The sequence below is a fragment of the Ictidomys tridecemlineatus genome, chromosome 11 (genome assembly GCF_052094955.1).
Source record: "Ictidomys tridecemlineatus isolate mIctTri1 chromosome 11, mIctTri1.hap1, whole genome shotgun sequence".
NCBI classification, from domain to species: Eukaryota; Metazoa; Chordata; class Mammalia; order Rodentia; family Sciuridae; genus Ictidomys; species Ictidomys tridecemlineatus.
In genome coordinates, this window is record NC_135487.1 from 22438890 (window position 1) to 22464009 (window position 25120).

A 25120-nucleotide genomic window follows, 5' to 3' on the forward strand; every position below is an offset into this window, starting at 1 on the left:
ATGAAGGTCATGCTGAGAGGGATAGGGAGAGGCTAAGGAAAGGGGTCTCAGAGCAGAGCTAGCAGGGAAGGGCGGGGCAGTCGCGGGTGTGTGTGGAAGGACAGCCCTCCCTCCACTGTGACTTTGGAAGGGGCTATTTAAGCAGGAGCATGGGCCCAGTGTCTCTTGCTGTCCAGTTTTTGCAGTTAAGTCCCAGGGCTGTGCCTGAGGTCCTCCAAGCTTTCATCCATTGTCTCTAAATACGGCTCCTTCCTGTGTGCCCAGAACATGGAATGGGGACAACAGTGGGCCAGCTTTCCAAAGCTGGGTGAACTTGGCTAAGTCCCTGAGTTGTGTGACCTGTGAACTGGAGTCAGTCAACCCTACTTGCACTCCAATGGAAGCAGCCTGGCAGGGGCTGGTTGCTAACATGACAGAAGCTCCTGTCCCAGGCTGCCCCACACAGTTGGCAATGGCCAGGACTGGCCAGGAGAGCTGGTGGGGGAGGTTCCCTCTTCCTTCCTGCCCCTTCCAGCTGGGTATCAAGATCTGAGACCAGATGTGCCGCTGGGTGACTCAGCGCTTTCCTGCCTGGAAACTCCTCCCTGTCTGCCTCATTGGGCTGGGCTGGGCAGAGGGTGAGACAGCAGACCGAGGTGAGGGGGGCTCTTCCTGATGACCTCAGGGGAGCCATGGGGAGGAAACAGGGGAGGAAGAATGAGGATCGTGTGGCGTGGCCTGCAAGGTGGGCATGGTGGGAGGGTGAGGGTGTCCTGGTCTACTTCCTCAACCTGAAGTGCTCAGATGCTCACCCTGTCTTCCTCCCACCTGTTCATATCCCAGTCCTCCTGGGCCTGCAGACTCAGGGTGCTCCCCTGGTTCCCTTTTCTCTCCTCCGCTCTCCAGCAAACCATGTCCACTTGCTCACCTCCCTCTCTGCAGGCCTGTTACTATTGCTCCAGGCGCCTGGAGACTGCTGTCTGGTAGCTTCCCTCCTAAGGGCCAAATCCCTCACCCAGCCCAACCTCATCTCTCAGGGACAATCAGCACCTCTGACCTGACCCTTCTTGGAGTTCTGTTCTTGGCCTTAAACGTCACTCTGCTGTTTTCCCTTCTATCTTTTGAACAGATAGCTTCTCCCTACTCTCACTTTTTTTTTTTTTTTTTTTGGTGGTGGTGGTGGGGAGGACTGGGGATTGTGTCCAGTGGCACTCTATCACTGAGCTTTTTATTTTTTGAGACAGGATCTTGCTAAGTTGCCCAGGCTGTTCTCAAATTTGCAGTCTTCCTGCCTCAGCCTCCTGAGTCTTTGGAATTACAGGCATGTGCCACCCAGCCCCACTCTCTTTCTTAGAGGTATTTTCTGTAATTCAGTCCTTTCTAGTCTATCATATGGAGGAAGGATTAGGTGCATGGATGTTGTTAGTTTATAGACCTGGGTTTAAATCCTGACTATCTTTTCTAGCTGTGTAATCTTGGGTAAGTTACTTCTCTGAGCCTCAGTTTCTTCCTCCATCAAATGGTCTGATATTATCTACCTCCTGGGGAACAGATGGGACAATGTAAACTGAGCATGGAGGTGTGAAGCATACCTGTAATTCCAGTAACTTGGGAAATTGAGGCAGGAGGATTGCAATTTTGTCTTGGCAATTTAGTGAGACCCTATCTCAAAATAAAATATAAAAGGTGTTGAGGATGCAGTTCAGTGGTAGAGTACCCCTCTACCCTAGTTCGAAAGTATCAAAGTAAATAAATTAATAGCTGGGCACAGTGGCACACAACTGTAATCTCAGCAACCCTATAGGCTGAGGCAGGAGGATCTCAAGTTTAAAGCCAGCCTCAGCAACTTAACAAGACCCAGTCTCAAAATTTAAAAAAAAAAAAAAAATTTAAAAAGGTTGGGAATGTAGCTTAGTGATAAAGTGCCCCTGGGTTCAATCCCCAGCACCACTAAAAATAAAGTAAAGTAAAACATCTGCCTATTTAAAATAAAACAATTGCTCTGATAGAGGTTTACATGGAAGACATTATGCACTCAGAAAGAATGCACAAATCTTGTTAGGTCAATCCTGGGAGTCTTCCTAGAGGTGGTAGCAGTTGTGTTGACTTCTGTAGGCTGTGTAGGAGTCTGAAAGGGGGATGAGTCAGGGAGAGCCATGCAGTCAGCCACAGGTGAAGGTGTGACAGTGTGAGGTATGAGAGGGCAGAGACTGTGGCCCACTTTTGTTTGTTGTTTTTGTGACTCTCTCCCTATGTTACCCAGGCTGGTCTCTAATGTGTGGGTTCAAGTGATTCTCCTGGCTCAGCCTCCCAAATAGCTGGGACTACAGGCATGTGCCACCATGACCAGCTCCAACTTTTCACTTTTGGATTTTAGAGAGCTCCCTAGGGGCAGTATGGAGGATGCCGGAGAGGGCAGAAGAAAATAGAGGCAACAGAGTGGAGGCAGGTGTGGGGGGAGAGAATGTGTGGGATCCAGAGTGGCAAACCCAGGGCCTTATGCATGCTAGGCAAGCCCTCTATGACTGAACTACAGCCCCAGCCCCCCAGGGTAACATTAGGGTCCAAAATTTTACTCCTGCTGTACCATACATGGGCTGTGTAACCTTGGGAAAGTCACTTAACCTCACTGAGCTTCCATCTCTCATCTGTCAATGGAGATAATAATAGGTACTCATGGGGATGCTGGGGAGGGCTGAATGAGCTAATGGAAGGGAAAGTGCTAGATAAACGCAAGCTGTTGTTATTGCAGAGAATCCACCAGGGTAGGCTGTGTTCCAGCCACAGCCCCACCTCAAAAATGGCCTCCCTGAGCCTCCTCCAAGCTAGGCCCACATCCTCTGGGGCTGGGGGGTGGGGTGGGGTGCAGGGGAAGGATGCACACACACCTGACCCTGGCTCCTGGCTCCGTGGCTGTGTGACCTGTGTCAGTGTCTTTCCCCTCTGAACCACACTTCCTCAAGTACAAAACAAAGCTATGAACTCAACCTGCAGAACTATTTGGGAGAATTCTGTGGTACCTGCTAAGTGATCATTATTATAGACAGTTTCCTGTCCCTTTCTCTCCTGTCCCCTCCTCCAGGGCCTAGCACCAAGCTGAGCAGAGTAGGAACTAGTAAATATTTAATGACAGATTGGCGAGAGATCCTAGCTGAAGGGAGATGTGGAGGAGCCAGAGGACACCCACTTCCCCGGCAAGGTCTGCACAGCCATTTCTGGGATCCAGGGGCCACAGCCAGATCCTAAGGGACGCTTGCCTTCAGTGACTCCCTGGGAGGATCCCAGCTAGCAGGGGAACTCCAGCCACCCAGCATGTCTCCATTGTCCTCTCTCATCCTGCCACTCAGGGGAATAGTAAGTGGACCAGTACTCCACCTTAACAACCATTCTCTGGGCCCTCACCATTGCACCAAGTCTGTGCTGGTATGTATCATTGATGCAGAGATGGAGGCCCATCCTTGATCTTAGGGCCTGTGCTGTGGCCAGGAGAGAGCAATGAAAAAGATGTTCACTAATTGTAATTATATGTGGCTTGGCCAAGGATCGACTTTTGAGACAAACAGAATTTGAAGAAATGACTTAAGCTCTTGGTGCCTCTACTTAACCATCCATAAAACGGGAATAATAGTTCTGACCTCTTGGGGCTATTATGAAGATTAAGGGAAGCAATGATGTCTCCATACAGGATCTCCACTGAAATTGAAAGGCTTCCCAAGAGCTGAGGCCTAAAGGATGAGAAATGCTTTGCCAATGAAAAAATGAGAAGATGAGGTTGGGGCCAAAGAGCGAGGACCCCTTTGTGTGCAGGAGACTCAGGTTTATCCTAGAGATAGCAGGAAGGAGTTTAGGGGGAGAGAGGAAGTAGGAGATGGGAGAAGCTGGTATGAAGGCCTCAGGGACTGGAGCCTTTTTTTTTTTTTTTTTTTAAAGAGAGAATGAGAGAGGAGAGAGAAAGAGCGAGAGAATTTTTAATATTTATTTTTTAGTTCTCGGCGGACAGAACATCTTTGTTGGTATGTGGTGCTGAGGATCGAACCTGGGCCGCACGCATGCCAGGTGAGCGGGCTACCGCTTGAGCCACATCCCCAGCCCCAAGGGACTGGAGCCTTGTGCGTCCTCACTTGGTCACCTGCTGGAAGCTCACCTGCTGGAGTCAATGATTCCAGGATTCCTGTCCCAGGAATATGTCTACCTCTTAATGGGAATTGACAGGGACAATACCTGTGGCCAGAGGAGCCACCCACAGGACTGTGACTTGGGCCCCAGAAGGATCAGGCAGGCAGAGCTGGTGGTGGATGGAACTTCCTTTCCTTTGCAGCCCAGAGGTGCCACCCCTCCCCCTGCCCCTGAGCCTCCCCTTTGTGAATCTGTTTCTGCGGTTGTCTGCGGGCTGAGGCAGCAGAAAGAGCATTTTGGAGTGAGCCAGAGTTAAATCCAAATCCCGGTTCCACTAACTAGCTGTATGATTTTGGCCAGGTTTCTTATTGCATCAGTTTTTTTTTTTTTTTTTTTTATTGAATCAATTTTATGCAAAACGTTCAAATTATATCTATGTGTGTTTGTGTGCAAATGTACAGAAAAAGTCTGGAAGGATATATACCACTCACTAGGGTTAGTAGTGGCTTGGGTAAGGTGGAGAAAGGTGTGTGTGAAGATTCACATTTTACCCTATTTATTTCTGTATTATTTGGGCCTTATATAATCATGTGTATGTATGTGTGTGTAGGTGTATGTACATGCATATATGTATGCATAACATACATATGCTTTTTTTTTTTTAAGAGAGAGAGAATTTTTATTATTTATTTATTTATTTTTAGTTTTCGGCGGACACATCTTTATTTGTATGTGGTGCTGAGGATCGAACCCAGGCCGCACGCATGCCAGGCGAGCACGCTACCACTTGAGCCACATCTCCAGCCCACACATGCTCCCTCCCCCCCCCTCAATGCTGGGGATTGAAACCAGGGCCTTTTGCATGCTAGGCAAGCATTCTATCACTGAGCTACATCCCTGGCCCAAGCTTGTATATTTTCCATAATCACATTTGTGCAAAGCGTGACTGGTGCTACCAACCTCATAGACTATTGGAAGGATTTTAAAAAGATCCGACAGATAAACTTCCTTTCATGCTGCCTGCTGCAGAATTGGCCCTCCTCACTTATTAGTTCCCATCCCTTCTCTGGCTGTTGCCTGGATCTGTGTTTTTACTTGTAACGGTTTGTTTTTGTGTATCTATGTTTGTGTAACCACTCTGTGTATATCCCTTTTCATGGTTTATGGGCTGCTGAGTGTCTGTGTGAATTCTGTTTTTGTATCAATTAATATCTGTGCATCTGGGAATGCATACAGTTGTGTACCAGTGTGTGCCTGTGTCATTGGACCTGTTTGGGTGTGTTAGCAGTAGATGTGCATGTGTGTGCCTCTGAGTTTGTGTTTCAGTGTATTTCTATGTCTGTTTATGGGTGTTTGGATGTCAGTCTGTTTCAGCTTTCCTGAGTATTTATTTATTTATTTATTTATTTTAATTTTTTTTTTTTAAAGAGTGAGTGAGAGAGAGGGGGACAGAGAGAGAGAGAGAGAGAGAGAGAGAGAGAGAGAGAGAGAGAATTTTAACATTTATTTATTTTTTCTTAGTTCTCGGCGGACACAACATCTTCTGTTGGTATGTGGTGCTGCTGAGGATCGAACCCGGGCCGCACGCATGCTAGGCGAGCGCGCTACCGCTTGAGCCACATCCCCAGCCCCCTTTCCTGAGTATTTAATGGCTACCTAAATGTGACCATGTGTATCTGGATCTGTTAGTAGCTATATATATGGATGTGCCAGTGTGAATTGGTGTGTTTGTGTATGTTCCTGTGTAGATGGGATGTTGGGGTGGGTGTCTCTGAGAATCCACATCCAGCTGTTTCCTTCTGATTATAGGCAGGGAGCTCTGTCCCCACTTTTTGATCCCTCCTCCACCTTCCAGAGAACCCTGAGTGTGGGTTTCCCTCCTAGCCCTGCCCTTGGGCACAGGGCCACCTCTGCTGCCCAGGAGTCGTGGAGTGAGTGTCTGCAAACACCTAGAGAGGGCCCCTCCCAAAAGCCCCCTACAGGAAGTCTTTCCAACTGGCAAGCCAGGCTGGCCACCTCCCTGTTTCCTGAGAATTGAGCCCCTCTCCTCTATAAGCAGGGAGTCTTCTGAAGCTCAGGGTCAGGAAATCCCTGCTCTGTTGGTCTAGGTCAGTGTCCATCTGGCTGAGCGTTCTGTGCCTGTCAGATGCTGCCAGAGAGTTGGGGAAACAAAGCACATCTCCATGACAACCCGCCTCAGCCTTCGAACTTGGGCAGCTCAGTGGTTTCCTGGGGCCCTTTCTGGGCCCAGTGCTGGGATGGAGGTGATTGGTTAGGATGAGTTCATGAGGCTTCTGCATGTGTGTACTGCCCCTCCACACCCCAACAGGCTCAAATACTTCCACACACATTTTTTCTTTTTTTTCTGGGGATGGGGGAACTTACTAGAGATGAAACCCTGGGGTGCTTTGCCACTGAGCTATCTCCCCAGCCCTTTTCACTTTTTATTTTGAGACAAGGTCTTGCTAAGTTACTCAAACTCCCAATCCTCCTATCTCAGCCTCCCAAGTTGCTGAGATTACATGTATACCACACCATGCAAGGGTCGGTGCTTTTGAGAAGACATTAAATTGGGTTGGCTAGATAACTTATTTTTGTGCGTACCTCAAAATAAGACTTCTGATATTTCTATAAGTTGTTAAAACTTTTACCATTTGCTTCTGCTTGTCTATGGGACTAATTTCTAATTGCCTACTAACTAAAACAAACTGCTGCAGAAATCAATTGAATGCTGGCACTTAGTTAAAACCATCACTCAGGGTTTCAAATTTTTAGTCCATCAAAACGTAATCACTGATCTCATTAATTTACATTGTGGTAAGTAAAGGTTATATGTTTTGATTTACAAAATAAATTTACTCATATAAAATACAGCTTTTATTCATTTTTTAATATTTATATTTCAGTTGTAGTTGGACACAATACCTTTATTTTATTTACTTATTTTTATGTGGTGCTGAGGATCAAATCCAGGGCCTCGCTCATGCTAGGCGAGTGCTGTACCACTGAGCCCCAGCCCCAGCCCTTTTATTCATTTTAAATGTCAAAATTTGGTGTTGATTTTGTTTGAGGAAGGAAAAAAGTTCCTCTGCTAACAGTGATTTTTTTTTTTTTTAAATGGTACTAGGGACTGAACCCAGGGGCACTTAACTACTGAGCCACATCCCCAACTTTTTTTTTTTTAATAGTTATAGGTTGACACAATACCTTTATTTATTTTTATGTGGTGCTGAGGATCAAACCTAATGCCTCACATGTGCTAGGCAAGTGCTCTACCACTGAGCTACACCCCCAGCCCTTTTTATTTTACTAAATTACTTAGGGCCTTGCTAAATTGCTAAGGCTAGCCTCAAATTTGTGATCTTCCTGCTTCTGCCTCCTGAGTTGCTGGGATTATAGGTGTGTACTACTATACCCAGCAGAAAAAAGTGTTTATTTTGAAATCTGGTCTCAATATGTTGCCCAGGCTGACTCTGAACTCCCAGAGCTCAAAGGATTCTCTGTCCCAGCCTTGCAACTAGCTGAACTATAGGCACACACAGACAGGTTAAGAGAACTTGGAGGGGCTGAGGTCGCGGCTCAGTGGTAGAGCACTTGCCTAGCATGTGAGAGGCACAGGGTTTGATTCTTAGCACCACATATAATAAATAAAGATCCAATGACAACTAAAGCAATTTTTTAAAAAAGAGAGAAAGAATTTGGAAACCACTTTGCTATATTGCCCACAGCGAAGAGAATGACAATCTGATTCCTGATTATCTGTTGGAAATCTGTTGAAGTCTGGAACACAGAAGTTGTACTTAGGTGATATTTGTTGAAAGAATGAAGAGAAATACAACTCCCAACACAATCTGTAGCAACAGGTGCCCTTCTTTTCTCTTCCATCTCTCTCTTCTTTCCTACTCCCTCATCTCTCTTCCTCTTTCTCAAATTCTCTCCCTTAGCTTCCTAGAATCTGTCACTAACTCAGTGCTGGGAGGCCTGAAGGACTGTACCTCCACTCTGCCACACACCACTAACACCCTGGGTAAGTTATTTCACCTCTCAACCCAGCAGGAGGTGGGGGGATCTGTGGAATTAGTTTTGGGGCCTGATTTGAAGAGATACTGTGAGGATCAAAGACGACCTCAGCAGGAGGTTGTTTGAAATGTTAACACAGCAGACACAAATGCCAGGCACCACGGATTAGGGGACACAGGAATGTTGGCCTTGGGATGGAACCTGTAGGGTTCCTCCTCCCCAAGGTTTCCTGGGGGTTCTTGGCAGGACTCCCCCTCCCTCCACTACTATTCTAGCCCCTCCAATTGCCTAAGGATGGAGGGAAGCCACAGGGATCCTTATGTTAGGCTCCCCTTCCCTTTGTGGTCTTCCCTGTGAAGTGAGGGAGGCCCAGCCATATCTTGGCCTGGCTGCCCAGCCTGGAGTAAGGAGTCTATGCTGAAGAAGGCCAGGCCCAGCAGGGGATGAAGCTGGCATCTGTTGGAAGCTGGTCTTCCAAGCAGTTTAGGGTATGTGAGAACAAAATTGGTATGATCCTGGGCTTTCTAAAAGTAGTGGGACAAAGTTGGAGGGCCCTTAGGCTGCTGCCCAAGCCTGGTTATTGCTGGTTCCTCCCCAGGGACAGGTTGGCAACTTCCTGCTGGATTAGGTAACAACCTGGCTCTAAGTTGGACTTTGAGCCTGGGTGATAGGGACTGCTGGGAAGTCAGCTTCCTTAGCTGCCTATATAGTCAGTGAAGAATGGTAGCTGAGCTAAGCAATCATTAATCCCAGGGGCAGGATTCAGCTGCAGCTAAACACAGGTTAGTCCTCCCAAGAATGCATGTCCCTGAAGCAGTCTGCCCACTAGGCCAGGGGACAATGGGAAAGCTGGGGCTGCTGTTCTGAAGTGGTTCATACTGGGGATGGGAGGTGAAGATGCCTGGGTGTTGGAGTAGTGAAGGGATACAATCCCTCTCCCCTCCAAATCAACTTCATAAGCATGTGAACTGTGCAGTCAGTCGCACATAGCCCCGAACTCAGAAAGGCCCTGTGCTTGGTTGAGGATTTTGCTGTTGTTCTCTTGAAAAAATATTTTAAAATTTTGTTTGTTTGCAGCAGAGTCTTGTTGCTCAAGCTGACCTCAAACTCACAATCCTCTTGTCTCGGTTTCCTAAGTAGGTGGGAGCACAGGCATGCACCACCATACCTGGGCTCCTCTTGAAATTCTTTTTCCTTCCTTCCTTTCCTTCCCTTCCTTTCCCTCCTTCCCTCCAATTCTTCCTGGGATTGAATCAAGGGGTGCTCTGCCACTGAGCTATATCTCCAGTCTTCTGAGTTAGGGTCTCACTCAGTTGCTGAGGTTGTCCTCAAACTGTGGTCCTCCTGCCTCAGCCTCCTAAATCACTGGAATTACAAGCATGCACCACCATGCTTGGCTCAATACATGAAATTCTTTTTTTTTGTTTGTTACTAGGGATTGAACCCGGGGTGCTTAACTACTGAGCCATACCTCTAGCCCTTTTTTTTTTTTTTTTTTTTTTTTTGAGACAGGGTCTAAGTTACCGAGAGCCTCACTAAATTCCTGAGGCTGGCTTTGAACTTGTGATGATCATCCTGCCTCAGCCTTCACAGCCACTGAGATTACAGGTGTGCACTACCATACCTGGCATAAAATTCCTTTTTTTTTTTTGAGTACCAGGGATTGAATTTAGGGCCATTTGACCACTAAACCATATCCCGTTTTGTATTTTATTTAGAGACAAGGTCTCACTGAGCTGCTTAGTGCCTTGCTTTGGCTGAGGCTGGCTTTGAACTCTTGATCCTCCTGCCTCAGCCTCCTGAGCTGCTGGGATTACAGGAATGCACTACTGTCCCCGGCTCATAAAATTCTTAATAATTATTTTTTTTTCAGTGCTGGAGATCAATTCAGGGTCTGCAACATGGTAGGCAAGTACTTTATCACTGAACTATATCCCAGCCCCAATTTTGTGGATATTAATGATTTTTAAATTAAGGCCCTGCAAATTATGTAGCCAATCCAGGCCACTGGGCAGAAATGCTGAAAGAGTTGATTGCAGGGCAAGAATAATCAACATTCCTCTGCTGACTTCTTCCAAAAGCCAGTGTGTTTGCCCTTCTCTCTCCTCCCTACCCCAGGTAATCAGATTTCATGCATCAGGCCAAAGCCCTGCACATCACTCTCTCTACAGTCTCAGTTCTACCTGTAACACCTTTTCTTTTATACTAACTAAAAGAGGAAGACATAGGGTCCTTCAGGTTAAGGCTAGGTTGAGCCAAGAACACCATTAGGGCAGGGTCTAGCACCTATCAGGAATAGGTGCTCTGGGACCATTCAGATCAACTTATTGGTGTTAACAGGAAACTGGGGCCCATCGAGGATAGTCAGTGTTCTGCCCCAGGCTCCCAGATGAAGAGTGTCAGTGATGGCCTAGGTTCAGCAGTGTGGAGCCTCTAGGAACACTCGGGCTAACACAGGTTACAGAAGTCATGGTTTGCCTGCTAATCATTCTACAATGTCTACAGCCAAGAGGCCCCTGCCCTCATGGAGACCAGCACCAGGAGAAGGATGTGTGGCTATGGTCAAGTTGGTGATGCAGACAAACTCTAATCGTGGAGTGATCATAAAGTCCTTCTGAGAGCTCAGGGAAGGGGTCCTAGGGTGCCAAACCTATAGCTAGCCCTATGCACCTCTTAGGCTGACCACCTCTGAGTTTTTGGGCAATCACTGTCTCCTCCTGGCCTCAATTTCCCTTCTGTACTAAAGGGTAACACTCTGCTTCCTGCAGAGCTCATTTGTGGAATCAGTGGACAAAAAAGGGCTTGGTCAGCTAGACTAGAGAGCCAAAGGCCTGGAGGAAATGAGCACAGCATTTTTATGATTCTTAAAGGCTTTTCTTTCCCACCAGCTTCTCCAGTCACAATTCTCACCTGTCCCAAGATCCACCTTAATTAATCAGTGCTGAGCATTTCGTAACCCAGGCGCTGGTGTCCTGGGAAATCAAAGCCCAGAGGAAGGGTAAACTGAGGAAGTATCATCTTCATCCTAGCCATCTAAGAGTGAAATTGGAACCCAGAAGACTGAGGATTGTTGGAGCCTGGGGGAAGGTGTGGTGAGGGAGAAAGGGGAAATCTCCTGGGTGCCCATCTCTTCCGAACCAAACTCTGAATTCTAGGCTCTCCTGGGTCCAACCCCCGCATTTCGCTTCCAGTTCCCTGAGCCCTTCCCCCTCATCCGCAGGTCCGCACCACCCTGTTCGGAACCCAGCACCCTTCGGGCCGCCCCCGGGACAGACCCTCAGTTCCGCCCCCTCTGGGACCCGCCCCGCGACCCCGCCCTCCCGGGCCCCCGCGGAGCGCTGCACTCGGGGCTCTAGGGACCACCTCCTCTCCGGACCGGACCTCACCCTCCCGGGCCCCGCGGCGGCGGGGAGGGGCACCCGGCAGCCGCTCCCGCCCCGCGGCCGCTCCCTCCTCGGCTCTTCCCTCCCGGCCGCTCCGCGCCCCGCCCGCCGCCCGGCCGGCCCCTCCCGCGCCGCCCGCTCCCGCCGCGCTCGCTCGCCTCCGCCGCCCAAACTTTTCTCCGGGCGCGTCTCCCCGGCCGCCGCCCCCGCGTATGGGCGCAGCGCCGCAGGGGGCCTGACCCCCCGCCAGGTCCCCCACCCGCGCCATGGCGGCCCGCGCGTCCCCAGCCGCACCTGCGGCCGAGGAGCCGGGGGGCCCGGGCGGCCCCCAGCGCAGGAAGAAGTCCCGCTCCGGCCTCCGCCGCGCCTTTAGCTGGCTGCGGGGCAAGCGGCGCAAGAAGAAGGCGGCGGGGGCGGAGGGCGCCGAGCCGGCAGTCTCTCGGGCCAAGAAGGCGGACGACAAGGCCAAGAGGGCCAAGGGCAAAGGCCGAGGTAAGGCGGCCGGGCACCTGGGCTGAGCACCGGGAGGCGCGGAGCGTGCGGCCGGGTGGCTCTGCTGGGGTCCGCGGTGTGTTGGAGGGGGTGACCGCCTAGAAATTGGTGCTGCGGGAGCGGAGAGTCCAAGGCTCAGGCCACTGCCCCAGTCCTGCGCCGCTCTCCACTCGAACTGCCCCCTCTGAGGGGAGAGGAACCCCCGTCCCCACCACCATCAGCGACTGGGGCAGGGATCCCCTGATTTAAGCAGGAAGTGCTGGCAGCCCGGCTCCGGGCGGAGAGGCAATTCCCCCTCCCGCAGGCTCACCCAGGTTCTGTCCTCTGCTGAGTCAGGGGGTCAGAGACTTGACTTTGGCCTGAAGCCAGCGGGAGAGGCAGGTGGCCTTGGGTCTCAGGCGGGTGTCCCTCTGGGTCTGGAAGGTTGGCTGTAAGCTAAAGGAGAGTGCCTGCCCGCCAGGTGGATCTGGATTTCTAAACCCGTGGGACCCAGCTTGGAGCCTAGCATGCCTTAGGTTGTTAACAGTCTTAGCATTTTCCTCCCGCGCACCCTCCCCCTTCCCACCCTCACCTGGGCCAAACCGCAAACATCCACCTCCCGGGGTGGTGAGCTCACCATCTGGGAACCTGCGGCCCCTCCCCATCACTCCTTCCCCCAGCCCAGGTAGCGACTTGCTAGTGTTGAAAGTGAGCTTCCATATCAGGGAAACTGAGGCCCAAGCTCAGGCTGTACCTGAGAGGTATACCTGGTCTGGGGTGTGTGCTTAAAATACAAAAGCTATGTCCCAATCTTTCTGAGTTTGAGCCCCTGGGCTCCCCCTCGGGACTTATGAATGGGCAACAGAGAGAAGGGAGAACTGGCCTGGCCCATCCCTGCTAGGGTCACTTTATTTTTGGCCTTTACTTGTTCTTTCCTCGTTTCCCCAGTTCTGTCTTACATTTGAGGGGGAGTGTTTCAGTCTGTGCAAGAGGGTGGGGCTTGTCATCCTTGAAAGTCTACCTTTCCTATACTCTTGCTTTAGTGCTGGGGTGAGGAAATGGCGGGGTGTTTGGGCCCATTCCATTCTTCTGTGTACCCTCCCAATGTCCTTTAACTACCTCCTTTGGAGGAGAATTAGAAGGAACACTTTAGGGGTCAGGAAGAGGGTGGAAAGCCTCTTGTGTGATTGCATCCGGCCTGATCTTCCTTTTGGATAAGGGCCCTGCTCCCCTGCGGCCCAACCACAAATAGAAGCCAGGGCACTGGGGCTGGGATGGCTGGGCCAAGCCCTGAGGGAAGGTTTGGGTGACTGATGGATGTTTCCTCTGCAGCCCTAACAGGAGGGGGTCTATCCCAGTGTTGCCTCACTGGGATTCAGCATGAAGTCATCTCCATTTCACTTAAAAGGACAGGGGTCAGAATTGCAGCTGCATGGATTGTGTTCAGATAGCTGGGACTGGCAGGCAGATGGTTAGTGCACTAGTGGTATACACAGGACAGTGGACTAGGAGGCTAGGCTGGAGGCAGGGGGCTGGAAATGCTGAGTCTGAGTTTGGGGGTCATTGGGTCAATGGCCAGCCTCCCTCTGCCTTGTGTTTGGTATCAGGTGGCTCTGGGCTTTCTGGGCAGCAGGTCAGCCTGACTGAGTCCACGTGCAGGGGCCACACCCTCTGCCCTTAGCTGTTGTTTCCCCAGGTCTGGAGGCGGCCCCAGGTATGGCTGAGGGAAGTCCCTTTCCCTTTTGCTCCAGCCTCCTATTATTCCAATTGTTTCCTTGTCACTTTCCTGGCCCAGCTTCTTTTCTGTTTATTAAGAGAAAAAATCCGATCTCTCTAATCTCCACTGGCACCCCTGGCCAGGAAGGGGAAGCCTGAAGAAGTCTTAACTCTTTCAGTGAGAAAGTTCAGAATAGAGATTGATTGGGAGAGGTGAGAAGCAGGGACACACGAAGACCCCCAGGATGTCAGATATCAAGGGCATTTTTCCCTCCCTCCCTCCCTTCCTTCTTTCCTTCCTTCCTCTCTCTCTCTTCCTCTCTCTTTCCCTCCCCCTCCCTTTCCCCCCCACCCCACCCCAGGTGCTTAACCAACCATTGAGCTACAACTCCAATCCTTTTTATTTTTTATTTTGAAACAGTTCTTTCACAGTTGCTTAGGACCTTGCCAAGCTGCTGAGGCTAGCCTTGAATTTGTAATCTTTCTGCCTTAGCATTCTGAGTTGCTGGGATTACAGGTGTGCACCACCACTCTCAGCTAGAAAAGAGGAAATCTGTCTGATACTTATTGATTATTCTGATTTGTCAGGAGCCTTTTCTCCATTATTTCTCCTCTTTTGTTTTGGTACTAGGGATTGAACCCAGGGGCTGTTAACTACTGAGGCACACCCTCACCCTTGGGTTATTTAGAAACAGGGTCTCACTGAGTTGTTTAGGGCCTGAGTTTCTGAGGCTGGCTTTGAACTCGAGATCTTCCTGCCTCAGCCTCTGAGCCACTGAGATTACAGGCGTGCGCCACAGCACCTGACATCCATTATCTCTTCTCTTTTTTGTGGTGTTGGGGATTGAACCCAGGGCCTTGTTTATGCAAGGCAAGCACTCTACCAACTGAGCTATATCCCCAGTCCCTCCATTATCTCTTGAGATCCCATTTGTAGGTGGAAAAACTGAGGACAGTGAGTGATTTGATCAAACTGAGATTTAAACCCAAATCATCTGCCTCCAAAACTACTACGATTTGCATGACTCTCTCAAGAACCTAGAGCGGGAGTAAGACTCAAAGATCTTCTTTGCCAATTTATTCTGTAGATGAGAAACAGCCCAGAGAAAAGTGAAGGAACTTGATAGAGTGGGAGGGTATCAGAATCAGACAAATGCGAGTTTAAAATTTTGGCTCAGCTACTAGGATGTTGACATTGTCCTAGCGTCCCATGACATTGGACAAGCAACTTCTCTGTGAACTCTGATTCCATTACTGTCTCATGGGGAAGAGAGAGGACTTTCTCCTTAGGGGTGATCCTCTGGACATTGTCTTGATGGGTCTGTGACTTTTTTATCTTTCCCAGATTATCTCAGGAGAAGATATGAAAATTATATGAAAGTCATTGTAGAAATGCAAGGGTTTGCTATTTTTGTGTTTAAGTTTGCTTTTATAGGGTGTAAGTTTAGTCACCTGAGCTCTAAGAACCGATTGAAGTCGTGGTTGCTGAAGCTGACAAGAACAATTCTGCTGTCCCTCTCAACTACTTGACACTGGCAAGTTATTCCTCCCTCCAAACCTCATCTTTCTTATTTGTAAAGTAGGGATAATAAATCCTGCTTTATTGGGTGTTTCAAGGATCCAGTTAGATTACAGACATGGAAGTGCTTTGTAAACTATGGATTATGATCCAGATGGTAGCAGTTTTCCACTGTTCTGGTGCTGAGGACCCGAGCATTAGTTAAGCTCATCCTGGTCCATGTTTGTAAAATAACTCACTTGGTTATACCTCAGATACCCTGGTGATGGTTATTACTAAGGCGGATACACACAAGGTGAAGTCTTATCTTCGTTCTTCTGGAAGACTTGGACATAATAAAAAGTTAAAAACAAATACACGGGAATCCATATTTTCCAGAAATATCACCTGGACACTAGACAAGTGTGTGGGGAGGAAGTGTTTCTGGGACTGGTGCCAGGACTGGGGCCCAGCAGATAATCCAGAGGAGGCTTTCTGGAGGAGGTGAGCAGGGTGTGGAAGAAGGCTAATTTGTAGGGGAAGAGAAGTAATAGGAAGGCCGTTCCATGCCAGACAGAGGCCAGACATTTTCCTTAACAGTCTTCCCTTATCCTCACAACAACCTGGGAATTAAGCAACCCTCAGAGGATGCAAGAAAGTTGTTCAAGGTCACTCAACTTTGTGTATTTGAAAAAACATAGTATTCTTCATTTTGTATTGTCAGACATTGATCAAGGAGATGAGACTACCTGAGGACAAGACAAGCAAGGTCTTTGCCCCTGTGGAAGTGGTGTGCAGCATGACAATGACAAGTCTTTTTGTTTCTCCAAAGGCCACATTGCCCAAACAAAATAATATGATGTTAGATGATCCCAGTGACTTGGGAGGCTGGGGCAGGAGGTTCCCAAGTTTGAGGCTAGCCTGGGCAACTTAGCAAGACCCTATCTCAAAAAATGAAAAGGGCTGGGGATGTAGCTCAGTGGTTAAAGCATCCTTGGGTTCAATCCCCAGGACTGGGACGTGGGAGGATTAGATGTGGAACTTGAACAGGACCAGCTTTGGGGAAGGGGTGTGTACCCTCTCAAGTGTTCCTCTTGGGCAGTGGCTGAGGGATGGGAGTGCAGATGGCTCTGATATTGAGAATTCAGGAGCCACTTTGTCAGGCCCAGCAGACTTAAGCCCATGAACTTACTTAAGCCTCCCCAAGTTCCCTCTGGCCATTCACTGGGGTATCACTGTCCTTGACATGGAATTTTGAAAAGAGCCAAGTCTGAGTTCTGCTCTGCTGTTTGACCTTGGACAAGCCTACCCCATTCCCAGCCAGACATGCCTTGGCTCTATCTTGACATAGATGGAGTTTAAGGGCCTCTGAGACTCCTTGTAGTTCTTGGAATCTCTGGGGTTGAGAGTAAGCTGGAGGAGCAAGCTCATAGGGGTGAGTAAGGGGGTGGGAGCTGTATCTGGGAAAGGAGAGCCTGTCTTGGCCAGCGAGACAGGAGGTGGCCTGGATGTCATAGGAAGGTGGGTAAGGAGAATCTAGCAAAAACAAGTGCCTATATAACTCTGAAGCAAAGTGAAGATCTAAAGTCACTTTGAGTAAGGGGCACTTTGTCTGAGGTCAGATGGTATCTGATTACCTTCAATAAATACTGTATTTTCACATTCTGTGCCTTTGCATGTGCTATTATCCTATTTATTATTGTGGTACTGGGTTCAGGGGCACTCTACCTATTTTGAGACAGGGTCTCGCTAAATTGCCAAGGTTGGCTTTGAACTCAAAATCCTGCCTCCCAAGTTGCTGGGATTATAAGTGTGTACCATGGTGTCTAGCTTGCCTTCACTTCTCTGTCCAGTGAACTACTAATTCCTCGAGGCCCAGCTCCAGTGTCCTCATGTCTGTGATACTACTAGGGAAATTACTGCCCTCAGAATCTAGAGCAGGGTGCTTAAAGAGATTTGGAGTTGGAGCTGGGTTTGGTAGGTCATGCCTGCAATCCCAGCAACTTGGGATGCTGAGGCAGGAGGACCACAAGTTTGAGGCCAACCTGGGAAACTTAATGAGGCCTTGTTTTAATAAGAATATCTTGGGGCTGGGGATGTGGCTCAAGTGATAGCACACTCACCTGGCATGAGTGAGGCACTGAGTTCGATCACATAAAAATAAATAAGTGAAATAAAGGTATTGTGTTCAACTACAACTAAAAAAAAAATCCAATAATATCTTTTATTTAATAATAAAAAACAGGGTGCTGGAGGATGTTGCAATGTAGTTCAGTGGTACAGTGCCCTCAGGTTCAATCTCTTGTACCATAAAAAAATAAAAAATAAATAAATAAAATAAAATAAAATTTGGGGTTGGGCAGTATTGTTTTTTGTGGTCACCACCTTCTTGAGTAGGGACATCTCAGTATCTTAGCCCGAGGCTTGGATCAGTGTAATGAGGGCAGGGTTACCTTTGCTATAGAACACATCCAATAGTAGAGTAGCTTCCATAGAAGAGTCTGGGGTTCCTCAACAAGAATGTGACAGGGAGGCTATTCTGCCCATCTCTTCCTGGCCCCATGAGACAGGTCTGCCTTGGATCCAGACAGGAGAGGGAAGCTTATTCATTTCATAAATACTAAGGGACCACTATGTGTCAAGTACTGTTCTGGGGATGAACAAGAGAAACAAGGTCCCAGTCCTCACGTACCTCACAATTTGAGATACTGAACAAGTACTTAAGGGTCAAAAAGTATGACCAAAGAGGAAGCACAGAGATGGCTACCCTGCAGCAGTGATACAAGATAGAGTTGAAGGATGAAGGGAAGCTGGAGTCCAGAGACCTGCAGCACTAGAATCAGGCAAGTGACCCGTGGGGTCGGGGGGGCTGGCTGGCTGTCCGCCGTGCTGTGGGCACAGGGATCTCCATCTTCACTATCTGGATATCCTGAAGGCTGGAGTTGGCTCTTCACTCGCCCCTGCTCAGCACAGGACCTGGCACTTAAGTGGCTTTGGGTGATAGGTGGGTGATCTAATATGGGCTTCCAGAGTAAGGTCATCTGTGGATCCTGGATGCTGAAAGTTCATGTCATTGAGGCCAGAGGAGGGAATGACTTGCTCAAGGTCAGAGTGTCCAGCCTTAGAGGTGAAACAGGAGCTCACAGCTGCCAGGTGATTTCAGCTTCCTCTCTCCTTTGTTCAAACTTCAAACAGAAGAGCCCTTCCCAGAGAGGTGCCTCTGCCAGGGGTGGGAAGAGCCTGAAGTGGAGGCCAGCCCCACCCCCAGATACCTTGGGGCCTTGTTCAGTTTTCTTCCTTGCACTCCAGCTCTCTTCTGGAAATCCCCTCAGTGTGCTCTACTCCACTGTCCCCCCCACCCTGCAAGTCTCCACAGCAGGGTTGCCAGCAGGGTTTGCTGAACTGGGGTGGCCAAACCCTGTGGCCAGAAAAATCTACACCCTGTTGTCAGCAGGCAGCCGGGCAGAGCCTCCCTTACCTCTGCCCCTTGGAAATCCCCTCTTCCCAAACCCTCAAAGCCCTCTCAGCTGCTCTTGGCCTGTCACATGCTGAAGAAAACTAATGAGAGGAGGCATTGTATATTGTTTGGGCCCCAGTGAACATGGTAGGGTGGGGAGAGCGGGTACACACACCTTCTATGTGCAGACCCCCAGGCCACTTCCAGCTCCTTGGTAGACCTGGGGAAAAAACTAGGTGGGAAGCAGTTTCCTTAGATAGAAGGAGTGAAATCTCAGTCCTCCTCTCGCATTGTTATCCTCACTCTACTTTGTGTTCCTTGTGTTCCACTGACCCTAGGGGCTGGTTCACCAATGGACTGTCAGTGCCACTCAGGGGTCCCCAGCTCTGCTTGGTGTGGAAGGGCAATAGAGACAGCTTAGCTTATTCAGGGTTTTAAGGCCAAATCTTGTGGCAAAGTGCATGATCCCTTGGTCATTTCAGATGACCAAGTCAGGCCTCCTCACTGCTTAAGTAGTGAGGTGGGAGGCGGTTCAGGCCTCTAACCTCAGTGACTTGGGAGGCTGAGGCAAGAGGATCAAGGCCAGTCTGAGCAACTTAGGAGACCCTGTCTCAAACATTAAAAAGGACTGGCGATGTAGCTTAGTGCTGGAGTGCCTCTGAGTTCAATCCCCAGTACCAAAAAAATGAAAGAAAGAAAGAAAGAAAATGAGAGAAGCTGTTAGACCATTACCACCGATCCCAAGAGGATCACAAGGCACCTGAGCCTCATCAAGAGGCTCCCTATACAGCCTGTCCCATGCCCTGGGCCATGGGCAGTACTCCATCTTCAGGATCTGGGGCAGGCACTGCCTTTGCAGTGAAAATACTTATGTGCCATCTTTACCACCTCCACCATTATGCAAGTGCCACTATTGCTTCTATACCTAGTATACAAATCCTATCATTTCACTTCTTTCAGCTTCTAGGCAACTCTCAAGACATACCTACTATGTGCTGGTCACTAAGGAGCGAGCTAATCCTTGTCTATAAGGAAACTCTTCTGGTTGGAAAGGCAGATACCAAAATAAACTGAAGTCTTTTTTTTTTAAAAAAATTTATTTATTTATTTTTTTAGTTTTCGGCGGACAAAAATCTTTGTTTGTATGTGGTGCTGAGGATTGAACCTGGGCCGCACGCATTCCAGGCAAGCGTTCTACCGCTTGAGCCACATCCCCAGCCCCTAAACTGAAGTCTTGAGGCAAAGGCTGGGGTGGTGTCACAGAGGTCTGATCAATACTGCATCAGAGGACAGCACTAATGGGTGCAGGAGCATAGGGAATGCAGCCAGGGGAGAGGAGTGCATGGGGGAGAGTGTCAAGCAGGGCCATGAGGATGAAAAGGCATCTTCCAGGCAAAGGTACAAGAGGAGACAGTAGGTGTACCCTAGAGAGTGGCAAACAGTTTTGTGTGGTTGGAGTTCTGAGAATGAGGACAGTATGGTTAGTGATGAGGCAGAGTTGGTGGGTAGGGGCAAGCTCCTGCAAGGCTTCTGGTGGCCAACACACCTGCTACATTCTAAATAGCTTTCAAGGCTCTTTGCTTATCTCTTCTCACTCAATTCATGCAAAGGGATTTGTACTTTTCCCTTGGGTGTTTCCTCTGTTCTCCCATACCACCTGTCCCTTTAAGGGCCTCAGTTTCCCTATCTATAAACAAAGATAATTGAACTAGCAGATCTGTAAAGTCTTCCCCATCTTTGATACTGGAACCCCTTTTAAAAATATTTATTTTTTAGTTGTAGTTGGACACAATACCTTTATTTTGTTTATTTATTTTTATGTGGTGCTGAGGATCAAACCCAGGGCCTCACACATGCTAGGCAAGCGCTCTACCGCTGAGCCACAACCCCAGCTTATGGAACCCCTTTTTTCTATGCAAGTTGAAGAGACAAATGCACACACCGTGGTACCCTGGGTATGGTATTTTCTATGGATAATTAAATGCCAGCCCTTGAGGGACTGCACTGTTGTCAACCTCAGACTTTTAGCAAGAGGCTTCAGGGAGAGTTGGGGTCAACTTTGACTCTTCCATTTTGCAGGGAGGGAACAGAGTATTATGAAGCCCCTGGGCATAAGAGGCAGCATGGTATAATGGAGGGGCTTGCCCAACTGGCAGAAAGTATGAACCATGTAGGGACTAGAACCATACAGGGACTAGAACTCGGTCCAGCATTCTCTGTTACACCATGCTGCCCCTAGTTAGAGAGACTGAGCATAGTGATGGAAAAGGAGAGTCTCTGACTAGGCTATGAGGCCTTAAATAGGTTCCCCAGCAGAAGGGCACTTGTGAAGACAGGTGGGAGCCTTAGGTAGCCTGGAAGGCTTTTAGAAGAGGTAAGGTTTTGTCTGGGTTTTGAAAAACAGACTTGTGTAAAGGGAGATGAGTGAGGGGCACACAGCTCCACAGATGCATGTAGAGACCGGTGATTTCACTCATGTTTACCTATAAGCTGTGTTACACAAACAAGCCAACTGTATATCTGGGCATACACATAACGAACACAATTGCACAGTCATTCTGATATACAAAAGCATATTTATAACATTTATAACAACACATTTGTAACATACACACACAGGCAGACCGTTACTTAAATACACAAAAGTCAGTCATCTGCAGCCACCATGAGAGAGATAGTCACATATTGTAAGACATGAAAAAAGGCTCCATTACATGGATATATTCATAGATGATTAGAGATGTACCCTCATGTTCAGGGTCACAGATGTATGACCACATCACATTCAAGCATACATTTACACAAAAATGTCATTACTGCTCTCCTCCAGGGTGGTGTAGAGACATAAATGAGGTGAGAGGTGACAGCCTGGAGCAGTGGGTATTGGAGTCAGTCTGGGTTTGAATTCTGGCCTTGTAGCTCAATGACTTCAAGGAGCCTCAGTTTCTCCACCAGTAAAATGGGTATGATAAAAGTATCCACCTTACGGAATTGGTTTTTGGATGACATAAAAGTAGTGCATACAAGTAGGTAACAGTGCCTGGCACACAGTGAACATTAAAAGAATGCTGCTATTATTTTGAATACAACCACTGAGACACAATTGGATATATTTGTACACTCATGCATGCAACACTCACGGGTTGGTGGCTGGTGGGCCTTAGTAGCAGAAGGGCTCCGGACCCCGCCTGCTAGTTCTCCCAGCTCCAGTGCAGTCCCCAAAGAGGCGGCCCTCGGGTTGGGAGAGCTGGCTATCCACCTGCCCCAACTGGACCTGCCGATTCTTTCCTGGAGCGTTCAGGGCGGGGCGGATCAGCAGGTCTCCCAGGTACCGGGAGGGGCGGAGCTGACGGGACGCGCGCCAGGCCCCGCCCCTCCTTGAGGCCCGCCCCCGTCCTGGCCATTGGCCGCAGAGCTCGGGGGCGTGGCTGAGCTGGGGCTGGGGGCGCCCGAGTGGCAGCCCGCGCGTCTCGCTGCCTCCCTCCCGGGGCTGCGGGCCCGGCCGCCGGGCTGGCTGGGCCGCGCTCGGGTTCCCGCGCCGGCTCCCGCGCCCACCATGGGTAACTCGCACCACAAGAGGAAGGCCCCCAGCGGCCCCCGGGCCCGCAGCTTCTGGCGGTTCGGGAGGTCGGCTAAGCGGCCCGCAGGTAGGGGGTGGGGGCGGGGCTGGCGGGGAGGAGGGTCTTTGCTGCAGCGGTCACCACCGCTGCTGCCCCCTCCTGGGGCCTGGTGAGCTTGAGTGGGGGGCCGGGAACCCCCGCGCAGATCCCACCTCTTACATGTACTCGGAGACATGTATACAGTGATACCTACCGGCGGGCACACGTACGTGTTCACATTTTTCATGGTCGCACACACACACTCTGATGTATGGGCATGCAGGGACGAAAAACAATCACACACCCACCCGCGCTTTATCGCGGTAGGAGACAGATCTTGAGACACAGGTACATATACCTATGCATACGGTTTACATGGCCACACGAACTACACCCACGCGCAGATTGAGACACACGGGCACATAAATCAGTCATGTAGGTACAGTTGCCCAGCGTCACGTAGATTCACAGTTGCACAACCGACCAGACTCCCTCGGGCTCACAGGCAGACCCTAGGGCACTACACACTTGTCCCGCAGACCTTAGCCCCCAACAGGCTGAAAGTTTGCAGGAGGGTGGGGAGACAAAGGTGGAGGGGCGAAGCAGGAAACCAGGGGCTGGAGGCTCGGGACCGCCTCCATCTGGCGCGATCGGGAGTCGGACTGGTTCTCTTGGCTCCCTCCCTACCCCCACCGCGTCACCGCGGCCTCTCCCCGTCCCCCAACTCCCGCAGTCCCCGAGGTCGCCGCCGCATCTCCCCCCTTTCAATGCAGCCACTGAGCTGGAACGCAGCAGTCCTCTTCGTCCAGCGTGCTGCGGGATCCCTCCGCGGGTCACATTCCAACCTCCAGGGGTGGGGGATAGGTAATGGGGAAGGCTTCCAACCCCTAAATGGGAGATGGCATTCTTGTTTTCCAACAAAAAACAATTCGGGGTATTCCTGAGAATCCCAAAGGGTCCTGGAGGAGGGGCCATACAGGGTGCTTGTTTTCTCATCTTGTGAATCCAGAGATGGGGGAAGGGCAAAGTGGGGGATCCAAAACCTTACCCCTTCAAGATATGAGCTTTAACAGAGGCAGGTTACATAGAGGTACCTGCTGGTCTGAGGGGGAGAAAGAGATTCTGAGAGGAGGTAGAGTGAAGGGACCCTTGATGTCGTGGGAGAATCCACCCACATATTCTCAGGCTGGCCCACATTCCTAGAGGTCCAGCAACTGAGCCTGATGATCTCACCCCTCCATCAGCCCTGGACATAGGGGGCAATGGAAAGAGCCTGCTCTCAGTGTGGCTCTGGCATAGGGTCTGATGACCTTGGACAGATTCCTTTCACCTTTCTGGACTTTCCTGACTCCTCTGTTCCTGAAATTAGGGAGCCTTAGCATAGATGACTTTGTGGGTCTCTTGCAGTTATGACTAGCCATTTCATGGATGAAGAGACCGAGTCTAGAAAAGAGGGTCTTGTTCAAGGTCATTTGTATAAGGTGATTTGAGCACAAGGAATGATGACCAAACTAATAGGAAAAGGGTTAATTAAGGAAAAGGGTTAATTAAGTTGAGGTAGGCTCTCTGAAGAGTCCTCAGAAGGTGGGTGTTGATAGGCTGCAGGAGTTCCCTTCCCTGGCAACCCCAAAGTCCTAGCTGTGCCCACCTGTCTCTGCTTCCTGAATCTGCACTGAGCTGGCAGAGCTGGGGCTGGGCTTTTCATCTGTGCTGTGATGGCTGCTCTGATCTGATGATTTTCTGAGAATCAATTGTGGGCCAGACTTGTGACCATTTGTCAAGGGGGAGAGAGAGAAAAAGAAGGTGTGTTTGCAGTCTTCTACCTGCTGCCCTTGAGGAAGAAACCAGGAATTTCCAGCCATCCTTGTGCACCTCCAGCCCCTGCTGCAACTCAGGGGTCAACTTGGTTTTCATGTGTTCCTAAAAAAACTAGAAAGCATTGTCAAGGCAACATAGAAGGGTAGGAGCTGGGGAATGAATATTCCAGGCTATATTTTAAAAGTTGCTGGGTTGGGATCAGTTTACAAAACTGATTTCGTGATCTTAATCTGGTTTTTAAGTAACTGCAGGATTGGGATTAGTCCTGTATTGTTGATTGAAGGAGAGAACATGGGGGATTCCTTGTAGCTGCAGGGTATGGTCTTGAGAAAAGTCAGGGAATTGGGACTGAGTATGGAGATTGGAGAGGAAAGTAGTTGAGGCATATTCCTTGTCCTGGGAGGAGAAGAGTCTCCACTGTTAATGTAAACTTCAGTCCCTTTGATTTTACTTGTGTTGAGGATTCTAAGGCTTCCCTAGCTTCAGATTCTGCTGCCATAAGCCCATAGGATTGGAGCTTGATTACTTATTCATTTGATTAGTCTGTGAGTGGAGGAGAGAGACGTGTTAGGCAGCTAGAGAGGGCTCTAGTGTACAGCCATAGGGAGCCAGTGAAGGTGTTTGAGCAAGGGTGGAGCCTACAAAAGTGGTGTGTTAGGAAGATGGCTCCAGGGCGGGGGCTGGTGCAGGCAGGCTATCCTGAGGTGGGGGTGGAAGCTCAGAGCCTCTTGCAGTAATCCAAGGGAGAGGTGATGAAGAAAGGGCTGATCTGGGGCCTGGGGTGGAGGACTATGGGAGCAGAGAAGAGGGGCAGCTGCAGAGACACTTTGGAGGATGCCGCAGAATTTTTCAGGATTTGGGGTTAATCAGATGTTGGGAGTAAAGACCAGAGGGGGCTGTGAAGGCTCTGTACTCAAGATTGCTTGGCTGGGGGTGGTAGCAGAGTTGTTACTGCAGAGATAAAAATAAGGCCCTGGGTAGCTTGACGCAGTGGCACATTCCTGTAGTCCCAGCTGTTCAGGAGGCTGAGGCGGGGGAATACAAAATTGAGTCTTGCCTGAGC

The 25120-nt window shown here is 49.6% G+C and overlaps 1 protein-coding gene and 1 long non-coding RNA gene across 7 annotated transcripts in view; both read left to right on the forward strand.

Moving 5' to 3' along the window:
* The first annotated feature begins 403 nt into the window (after positions 1-403).
* Positions 404-5814, forward strand: LOC144367987 (uncharacterized). Of its 3 annotated transcripts, none has more exons than XR_013427689.1 (3): positions 404-635; positions 3966-4035; positions 5617-5814. It is a non-coding gene; the product is annotated as an uncharacterized LOC144367987 (long non-coding RNA). The 3 variants fall into 3 exon arrangements; XR_013427688.1 differs by having other exon boundaries at positions 630-724; XR_013427687.1 differs by lacking the exon at positions 404-635 and adding an exon at positions 1873-3402.
* A 5777-nt stretch (positions 5815-11591) lies between these two features.
* Positions 11592-25120, forward strand: part of Nhsl3 (NHS like 3) — a 29557-nt gene continuing 16028 nt past the window's right edge. For 2 of the 4 annotated variants that reach the window (XM_078025857.1, XM_078025858.1), the window contains exon 1: positions 11592-11990. In XM_078025857.1, coding sequence (XP_077881983.1) covers positions 11765-11990 — 226 coding nt within the window. In that variant the 5' untranslated portion in view covers positions 11592-11764. Of the gene's footprint in view, positions 11991-22070; positions 22288-25120 lie in introns of those variants that run through there. The other 2 variants (XM_078025859.1, XM_021735203.3) reach the window with 1 other exon arrangement.